Source organism: Pseudomyrmex gracilis, unplaced genomic scaffold (genome assembly GCF_002006095.1).
Source record: "Pseudomyrmex gracilis isolate BER0280 unplaced genomic scaffold, ASM200609v1 scaffold_1775, whole genome shotgun sequence".
In the NCBI taxonomy this organism is placed as follows: domain Eukaryota; kingdom Metazoa; phylum Arthropoda; class Insecta; order Hymenoptera; family Formicidae; genus Pseudomyrmex; species Pseudomyrmex gracilis.
In genome coordinates this window covers 1-10405 of record NW_018022359.1, presented here as the reverse complement: position 1 = coordinate 10405, position 10405 = coordinate 1, and the positions used below count along the sequence as shown (strand labels likewise).

At 32.8% G+C, this 10405-nt stretch overlaps 1 protein-coding gene across 3 annotated transcripts; it reads right to left on the bottom strand.

The window, feature by feature from the left end:
- Window positions 1-557: 557 nt before the first annotated feature.
- On the bottom strand, window positions 558-7189 carry LOC109862426 (sorting nexin-6). Of its 3 annotated transcripts, XM_020442483.1 has the most exons (11): window positions 6979-7189; window positions 6807-6857; window positions 6390-6605; window positions 6165-6286; window positions 5958-6094; window positions 5486-5793; window positions 4698-4880; window positions 4408-4425; window positions 3815-3878; window positions 3637-3722; window positions 558-743 (listed from the first exon to the last, which is right to left on the bottom strand). In XM_020442483.1, exons 1-11 carry the CDS (start codon window positions 6982-6984, stop codon window positions 693-695), a joined length of 1242 nt encoding a protein of 413 aa, XP_020298072.1. In that variant the 5' UTR covers window positions 6985-7189; the 3' UTR covers window positions 558-692. The 3 variants fall into 3 exon arrangements, with proteins under 3 accessions (XP_020298072.1, XP_020298071.1, XP_020298073.1); XM_020442482.1 differs by lacking the exon at window positions 6979-7189 and having other exon boundaries at window positions 6807-6972; XM_020442484.1 differs by lacking the exons at window positions 4408-4425; window positions 6979-7189 and having other exon boundaries at window positions 6807-6972.
- Window positions 7190-10405: the final 3216 nt, after the last annotated feature.

The window sequence follows — 10405 nt, the reverse complement described above, 5'->3', positions numbered from 1 at the left end:
TTTTGTGAAATTCGCGAGTTATTTAGTGATTAATACATGTAACACAATGAGTGCGTGATAAACGATAGTCTGTAAGCGTAAATGATTTCAATTGTGAAAATCAGCTAATTGCAAGAAGCTATGTTACACGCCACTCGCTTGTTTGTTCTTTTGTCTCTTGTTAAAAGATTACATTGAAATAAATCATTTTTCTTTACAACTAAAAATCATATACGTCTACAGAGTCTGGATCATTGCTTCCGCGCTCACATGTATTAATTACTCATTCAATAAATATTGTGAATTTTGCAAAATTACACGTGATCTTTCTATTCAGATTAACTCAATTTATCTTGTAAAAATTTACAAGTGAATTCGTTACATGTGTATACTTATACATGTATAAGTTCTCGCTCAAACACCTTGAGAACGGCTCGTAAGGCCTTATATTCATTCATTGGTTTCAATTTATCTTCTTCGGCTATGTCAAAAATTTTCAGACAACACTCTCTCTCTCTCCCTCTCCCCCTCCCTCTCGCCCTTTCCTTCTCTCCCCCCTCTCTCTCTCTCTCTGTGTGTGTGTGTGTGTGGGCGTATGTGTCGCGTGCGTGTGTGTATGTATGTATGTATGTAATATAATCTTAAATAAATTGTTATCTGCATACAGTATGAATACATTGAAATTTATCCATGTCACCAACACTCGAACTAGATCACTCTTCCCGAAGTACTGATAAACATTTCTTGAGCAATTCCGCGTGTGACTGTAAACAAAATTTTTGACATGTTACAAACAGAATTATTACATACAGTAAGTATACATAAAAAAGGAGCAGCTTCTGAAAACCTTCATTTTGACACATGGTATTAAGATCATGGCCCTGAATGACCTTCAAAAAGATGATAGTCACTGTTTATTAAAAATTATTAACAAATAGAGAGAGATTATCTTTCTTAAAAACTTATTAGAAAGAGACTTAGAGAGAGATTTATCTTTCTTAAAAACTTATTAACAAATAATAATACATCAAAATAACATTTGTCATACATAGAACTTGGAAAGTAACTGGACACGCAAATTCATGTTGCACACTATAATCATAGATCTCGTTTTGCCTCAAAGCAGGGAAAGCTGAAGGGCCCTCGCTTCGCGTGGAAAATTGGAAATCCATGTAGAACAGAACATCTATAGACTTCGCTTCATTCCGTAAGCAGCAGTGAAGGAAGGTAGAATAGTAGATCTCGTTTCTCAGTAAACACAAAGTAACAGAAACGTAACATTAATATTATAATTTCCCACTTTGTAACTGCGATGTAACATGTCTTGTACGTAGCAGTTACCTTACTCTTTCTCCTGCTTATAGAACAAAGCAAAACTCTATAATTTTACTAAAATGAATAAAAACAGGCCTTGCAATAGATTATAACCAAATTGGAAAGGCGACCTTACAGCCTATGCTTGTCCACGGATGGAAGTGGTATGAAATCCTTAAACGTATTCTTTAATGAGACGTTTCGATCGTTCTTTATTTTTTGATCATCATCAGCCACTTTATACGTAAAATAAATTAAATAATGAAAATAAAATACATAAATCATAGAAGTAATAGAGAAGTAATACAATTCGAATGAGTGGCAATAAACACAAGTACGCACCTTAATAAATTTTCAAATAGGTAAACCGTTATTACACGTCAACAAGTGAAAAGAGTCAATCCGATAAATAGAGGTCAGAGATCCCATATCGGTGTTTCTAAGAGCGAAAAATAAAAGTGTAAGAAAACCAAAAGATGAAAAGATAGTTTAAATTAAATTTCTCTCGACCCAATTAGAATACTATTTTTTATTATGCATACTATTTTTAATAAATTAATTAGTGGTAAAAGATAAAATTCAATAAATAAATTAGATAGTCAAAAAGGTAAAAATCATAGATGTCATAAAAAATTATAAAAATCACTTAGTCAAACTTACAATCAGTTGGAAAACTAAAAAACATGACGACTCCTCTCACGACAACGTGCAACAGCAGTCATTGCCACACACACAACCGTCTCTCGCAATGTACAAACAACAATTGATCAATGCCGCGCAACAAAGGTGTTAACCGAGTCTGACAAACATGTTTGGTGAGAGGACGAGAAAGCAAGATCCGAATTAAGAACTAAATTTCTCTATTAACGGAATATATGCGGAGTCAAGCAATTCTGTATCTTTCATTAAGCCGTTCTTTTGTATTTTTATATGTAGCATTTCCGAAATCAACCTTCTGTAATAAAATTGTTCCGAATCAAGAATCTCTACATTGTTCTATCCAAAATCACCATATCAATGTCGTCTTACTTTTCAACATACCATTAGATTTAGCTTTGGATGGCGTGAGGAGATGGGATTTTATTAAAGATCATACAGATACCACTTGATTCTTTCATTCGAGCATTGGAGTTTGTCTTATCGTCAACTTTTTTCACATTCAATGGGGATACATATCAACAAACATTCGGTACTCTCATGGGATCCCCTCTCTCACCGATCATAGCTGATATAGTTATGGAAGATCTCGAGGATTGTTGTCTAGGAAAATTAAATATGATTTGACGTCCTGTTGACGTGTAATAGCGGTTTACCTATTTGAAAATTTATTAAGGTGCGTACTTGTGTTTATTGCCACTCATTCGAATTGTATTACTTCTCTATTACTTCTATGATTTATGTATTTTATTTTCATTATTTATTTTACGTATAAAGTGGCTGAATGATGATCAAAAAATAAAGAACGATCGAAACGTCTTATTAAAGAATACGTTTAAGGATTTCATACCACTTCCATCCGTGGACAAGCATAGGCTGTAAGGTCGCCTTTCCAATTTGGTTATAATCTTACTGTTTCACATGGGTTCGTGTGTTTAATTACTTTCCAATTACTTTTTATGTATGACAGAAATTTAATTTTGTTGATGTATTATTTTTTGTTAATAACTTTTTAACGAATAGTGACCATCACCAAAAATCTTAAGTTAGTTCCCGTGCAAAACCACTTTTCTATAGAATTTAATAAAACTTAAATGGAATGTTAACAATGACGATTTACAATTATTGACGCAATTTCAAAGAAATTGATCGATTGTGAAGCGAGATATTCACAATCAAAGTAGGCGTTATTAACATACATTCCCTATACATCTAAACAGCTTATTTTTGTTTTTAATTTCAAAACGACTCTATAAATTTGTACAAAAAACAAATATATTATAGAGAAACATTTTACGAATATTTGAAAAAAAATTTAGGTTTTACCGTTTCAATACATAGTTATACATAGCTATACATTTTTCTGATTTGTTTTGGACGTACAGTATCGGTCAAAAGTTTGGACGCATCACCCGATTTTCCCTTTGTCGTTTAATAAAAACAAGTTCTTGCTTGTTGTCATACGAGTAATGTAAACGTAAAAGACAGTGCAGTATCGCTAAGCATATAATTTTTTGTACTGACACTAGATTTCACTTTTGAATAGGACTTCGCACGGGAACTACCTTAAAGGTCACTTAGAGCCATGATATCGATACTATATGTTAAAATCAAGGTTATCAGAAGTTGCTCCCTTTTTATGTATATTTACCGCATATTCAGCATAAGAAGTAAAAAATCGCTTACTTTAGCATGTTTTATTTCCAGCTCCGTCAGTTCGATGAGATTCTTTTTAAATGCAGCCACTCGTCTAGTCTTAAAGTCCAACAATTCTAAAAGATAAAAAAGTTAAAAGTAGTGATAATGTCACGACTGTATATAGCCTGGTTTTAAGCAATAATGCGGATATATCTTTTTAACTGACCTTCTTTTCCTTTATCAGACATTTGTTCAAATTTTTCGCACGCCTCAGTCTGCGCTTGTTCCGCCTTATTGTAAAATAAGTTCTTAAATTATTAGAAGTACTCAACTCTAGTTCCAATCAAAAGTTTTTAATATGTTTATATACAATGAACTATCTAAGTTTTGTATATTACTAATACAACTTGGAAATTATCATCTATGCAATCCAGGTGCATGCAATTATTTATACGTGCTCGACTAGACACTTTTCGTGCTACTTTTCGTAAAACAATTTTTTTTTAAATATAATATATTAAAGAATTATCTATTCAAAGAATTTTTGTAAAGTTATATCAAGTAGAGACATAGTTTTTTTCATAACAAAATAACATAGAATTATGTCTAATGCTAATATAGCAATACTAAAACTATATACTAAATACTCTAATAAAACCTTGCAAAATTTTTCTCACGTAATATTTACAATTCTTAAATTTAATAAAAGCTTTTTGCGCTTTTTTAATTAAAAAAATATTAATAATGTAAAATCCCTAACATGTCTTTCAAGCATATAACGAACATTATATGTATGACACAAACAATCATATGACACACCTCAGCAACCTCCAGTGCCTTGAAAAGCAAGAAAAATTAAAATTTCTGGTTAGATGTGCTACTCATTATTGTAAATTGATTGTAATATTTAGTAACTGCACAATTTCAGTTTAACAGTTATTTTCTCTTAATAATACCTTACATGTGATGTGTTAAAGAAAAAATATTTCGTCGTATCTGTTTTATTCTTTCACTCTATATTTAAAAATTATAACTTGAGTTGAAGATATTACACAGGATTGATATATAAATGTATATATTTGGAAATTTTATGGAAAACTTGCACTTACTGCGTGAACGTCTCTATTTTTGGCACGAGCTTTTTCAAGAGCACGATTTGCAGTTTCGTATTCGTGCAAAGCTTTCAGTCTTCTAAAAAGAAGCCTTTTAGCTGCGGCGGTGTCCCTCATATAATAACGAAGAGTGTCAGATAATTTTAAATCTTCATCCGAAGCTACTCGCCCTTCAACTTTCTACAAAAAGAAAAGAGTATTTTTTCTAAATAGAACAAATGTAATTAGTTAAGGACGTTCTCCGACTACAGTGGTTAGCAACCTAGAATATCTTTTCTCATGAGTAAGTTTGTACTGCTGTAACAAAGTTAAGTTGAGCTATTCAGCATTGCTAAGACCCGCTTATTCTGCGCAGAAGTTCAAAAATAGCTGCAGTACACAGCGCACATAAATCCAGCAAAACAAAAAAAAACCCCCCAAAAAAACAAAAAAAAAGCTACAGTTTGAAAACAAGGGTTGCTTGCCATATTATTCAAAATCGTATTTTAATTAAGACACTCTCCGCTACCACATACTTGTTTTTTAAAAAAATTCTACAAAAATTGCCATCAGTAACTTTAAAAAACCCCACTTCACAAAGGCTCAGCATAGGAAATCCATGTTAAAAATTGAAACTTAAATCTTCCATATTTTGGAATTTAACATTGCTATCCCTATTATCCAAAAAGGCTACGTATAAATAAGATCATAAACTATGTATATCGCAAATTTAAAGAAAATCCTAGGAAAATCAATAATTCGGAGAACGTCCTTAAACCCCTGAGTTACCAGTAAAATGTTTTTACCCGTAACTTCTCAAAGGTTTCAGCAATCTTAGTTAAAAATTTCTCCAGTTTTCCAGTATCCGTTGTAGCTAATTGTAAAAGATTAGTAGATATTTTTATATACGAATCCGCTACATCTTTGTGCTTAGCTGTTTGGCGATCAGCAAGCCTCGTTGCTTCTTTTAAATTGTTATGATAAGTTTGAAGGAATGTCATTTCCTGATCAAAGAAGTCATTTACATCCTTTACTGTTGCCGATAAGTAATACTCATCAGTAGTTTTGGAAAAAGACTTTACTAGACCACCAAACATTTCCATTTTATTCTTTCCTGTAAAAATAAACCAAGCATTTTTTATTTATATACATACATAAAATTTATTAATTTTTGTTTAGATTGTTTTAGATATTTTTCTTATTACAAAATACTACACACAGAATATAAGATACTTCAATAAGATTCAAAACAAATGTAAATTCAATTAACTTATTTACCTCGTACACATAGGTCTTGATCATATTCTAAGAACACTCTCAGATTATGATCATTTCGAAACACTGGGTGATTTGCTAACCTAGTCAAGAACATCTCGTGCATAGCAACAGTTTTCTTAAAAGTGGCTAAATATTCTCTATAAAAGAATAAAGTAAAAATCAATGTTTTTTTTTTAATTATTCTATTCAAAGATACAAGAAACTCACGCTTCTAATTCTTGCTTCATCTTATTAAATTCTTCACGTGTCATATTTCCTTCACCTTCACCAAGTTTCTGTAATTTCTCACGTGATGCATCAAAATCTGGTCTTGGTGGACATGGTGGAATCTAATATCATATTTAATTGTGTATAAAATGAATAAACAAGTCAAACAAAGCTATTGTTAGTTCACACAATATATCATTAACAAAACACAAAAATATCACATACAATGTAACCAGCATACTCCTCATTTTCCTCAAACCGATCGTGTAACCACACAAATTCCTCATGCTGCCTCACCACTAAATTATCTGGCTTTTGAAATTCAGATAGAGTAGTTTTTGTATGTACAGTAAACTTCACTTTGTCCTTCTCACTGAGAGCATCTGAAATATCTACCTGCAAAGACTTATCTGACAGATCTATGGTGTTAGTGTGGATTGTCTGAAAGAAAAAACAAGTCCATCAATAGACGCATAATACACACATATAGAATAGTTACAGATAACGCGAAAAACAAAAGACAGTTTCTCGGTGTGTAATAATTTCACGATACATGTTATCAAATTAGCAGATAATAATCATGTAAGAAATCATACAATACGCAGAAAGAAAAAAACAAAAGAAGAAAAACACTATAAAAACCTTCTTGGGAGGTGTGTTTTTTAGAATGTCGGCGGTGTCACATATTCCGTCCTGCAACATTTTTTTCGCTTATTAAATAATGCGTTTAAAGATGTACGGAGTTTGGTCGTGCCGCAATTGAACGCGTTTTACGCGAACAGATCGCCGGCGATTGATAATAGGTTCCACCTACCATCATGGCGTCCACTAACGTCGTCTCTTTGGAATACCGTGTTTGACAGCAGCTCGATCAACGAGACGGTCACACTGAACGTGTTACTTACAGTTGTGCGTGACAAACGAACGCATATAGCTGGGGACCGTGAACGTCTAAAATTCGTGTTGCATGTCGCCAAGTCGACTGACTCTACCGATTTTACTTCTTCTGTTGGTAAAACAGCCGCAGGGACTTATGGCTAGTCTACAATGAGAATAGGCAGTATAGGGTGCTTTCCAAATACGTACACAGGCAACACTGGTCCAGTTTCCACCATGGAGATAAAGGAGGGAGCATTAAAGCCCCTTGCACAATGGAAGGAATAGCGATAGCGATAGAAATAACACAGTTTTTAACACAGAATTCCAACTCGCGTCGGAAATTTTATTGCTATTGCTTATTCCGATTTTCTGATCTGCATTGATATATGTGTAGTTTTGTATGTTAGATTCCGCTGTTCCTATCTTTATTTTTAAATATAAACTCTTTAAAACTTTTGTTATTTCTATCGCTATCGCTATTCCGTCCATTGTGCAAGAGGCTTAAGGGATATTATAGGCGCGGGGAGTGAAGCCATAGTGCGGGGGGGGTTTGACCTCTAAACATGGAGATAAAGGAGGGAGCGTTGTCGAAAAAAGATGAAGCCTATGCAGCCATGTTTATATGGGCTACTAGTACTGCCATCTGTTAGAACTTTACAATACTTTGATGGAATAATGCCCAGAATGATATTTTAAGAAATCTAATAAACATATTTACTTAAAAAACTAACAAAAAAAACAAAATTTAATAAATATTAATTATAAATATTATATTATAGATATTTATAACATTTAATAAATATAGGTAAATAAATAAGTAAATGAAAAAAATAACTTATAAACATAATTTACTGTCCTGCAAATAATATTAATTTATTATAAAAATGTCTCTTGCTTACATTAATATTCTTATTATTCTGTTTTACAATCAGGGACTTAATACCGGTATGATTTCAATACCGGTATTATACTAGAGATTGTATACCGAAACCGATATAGTACCGAAATCATATATGTAATACTCCTATATTGCTAGTACGGTGCCGACCTGAAGCTCACCGTTACGGTGCAGACAATATAGTAGCCTCTCTCTCCAGCTGCTTTGTGCGCATGCTGTGAACATTCAAGCACGCTTGCGCATTTCTCTTTTTCGCGTTCTTTCTCTCACTTTCTAATGCTTTGTCTTGCTCGCACTCACTTGGTAGATGCGCCTGCGCATAATGACGCTCGACCATCTATGCCCATATTTGGACTTCGTGCGTCTCCCTTTCTCGGGCCTCGTGCCTCTCATTGCGAAGATACGCGACTAGCAATATAGGAGTATTACATATATGACCGAAATTGAGTCTTACCGTTACCGTTATAGTACCGAAACCGATACATTACCAAAAACCGTAATAAAATACCGGTATTTTGCATACCGGTATAAGTCCCTGTTTACAATAGAAAAAAATCTCTTGTCTGTACATATTTTATTATAATACTTTTAATTAAATTTATTCTATAACATGTTAAAAAGTTTTGATCATATGAATGTCCTTTACGAAAAAGAATTACTGGCGGTAATATATTGCGGCAGTGGTGTACGAAAAAATTACTGGGATTCTGTGTAATTGCCAGTAATATTCTCAGTGATTCCTATAATATCTACTACTATTCTTATGTGATTGTCAGTAATATTTATATTACTGACTTTATTTATATGTAATCGGCAATAGTTCTTTTTCGTAAGGGGTGTTATCAATTCTTCAAATATATTAATCATATTTAAAGTTAAAAGTACATTTTGTGTAATATAAAGAACAGAATCTTTTGAACTAAAAGTTATATTATTTTCTTTTATAGCAAATCTGATAATCTTTTCTGTTTCAAGGCATATTTTTATCACGCTTTCTGAAAGATATGTTAAACTTCTACGATCTTTTATTTGTATAATTTTCTTTGATTTACTATTATCAATTAAGGCATTAACACAAATATCACACATGATGTATTTAATTAAATGTCTTACAATAAATCCAGCTATGTAACTTATGACCTTTACGAAAAAGAACTACTGGCAGTAATATATTGCGGCAGTGGTACGAAAAAATTACTGGGATTCTGTGTAATTGCCAGTAATATTCTCAGTGATTCCTATAATATCTACTACTATTCTTATGTGATTGTCAGTAATATTTATATTACTGACTTTATTTATATGTAATCGGCAGTAGTTCTTTTTCGTAAGGGGACTTCTATAGAATATTGATCTAAATTAATAATATTATAAATTAATGCTGCAATATAAGGATGATCGTGTTCAATTGAAATTTGATTAATATACTTTTTAGTGTCAAATTTCTTCTTCTTAATCCTCTCTTTATTAAAATTTTTCACACTTTCTTTCTGTCACTAACAGATTAATACGCATCAACGTCAAATAATACTACTCTCAATGTGTTGAAATAATACCACTCTCATCAAATACAAATCGCCGTTGTATTCTTCGGTTGCTAAACTGTGTTTTTTAATTATTTATAAAAATGGCAAAAAAAGTGTCAAAGTATTACAAAAATGGCGGCCACTACTTAGAACATGCTGTCCGTAGCAATACTGTCCAGCAGAAGTAACGCAGCAGTTGCAATTGCTACATGAAGCCGCTACGTAGCGCTACGTAGCGCTAACTTCGGCAAAACACACCCATAGACTTATATGGGTAATTCTCAAAAAACGTAATCTCCGTGGACTGTAATCTCCGTGGTATATTGACATAAAAAACATAGATAAGTTTTTTATATTGCATTGTCACGTATTCATATTACGAATGGTGACTTAAAATGGTGACTTAAAATGAAAAAACATAATTCACCGCTATCCGTTAGTTAATAATAATTATTTTTTAAAAACTGAAAGTTGAAATTTACGCGTTCACAGAGAATCACCCATATAATAGACGGAACATTTATACACAGACTTCTATATACTACACTAGACCGCTAGCTCGCGTGATCTCAGCGTAGATAATGGCCACGTTCAGCAGACTGAGCAGATCAGTGATCGCTTAGTGATTCTTTAATATGATTGAATCTTGCCTTTAGATCTTAATTGGATCTAAGTGTAGAAACCAATCATATTGAAGAATCACTAAGCGCTCACTGATCTGCTCAGTCTGCTGAACATGGTCAATGGCTACAAAATCTATGTACAATACTGTAGGGGTACTGTGGAATGCGGGTTTTATTGGTTGATTTTGACGATAAGGAGAGTTCATCCAATCATTGCCTATATACTTATGTACGTGCGCGACAATGCATGCGCAGATAGCAATTCAGCAGTTCAGCATAGTGAAGGTTATATGGCGGTTGACGGCATAAAGTACA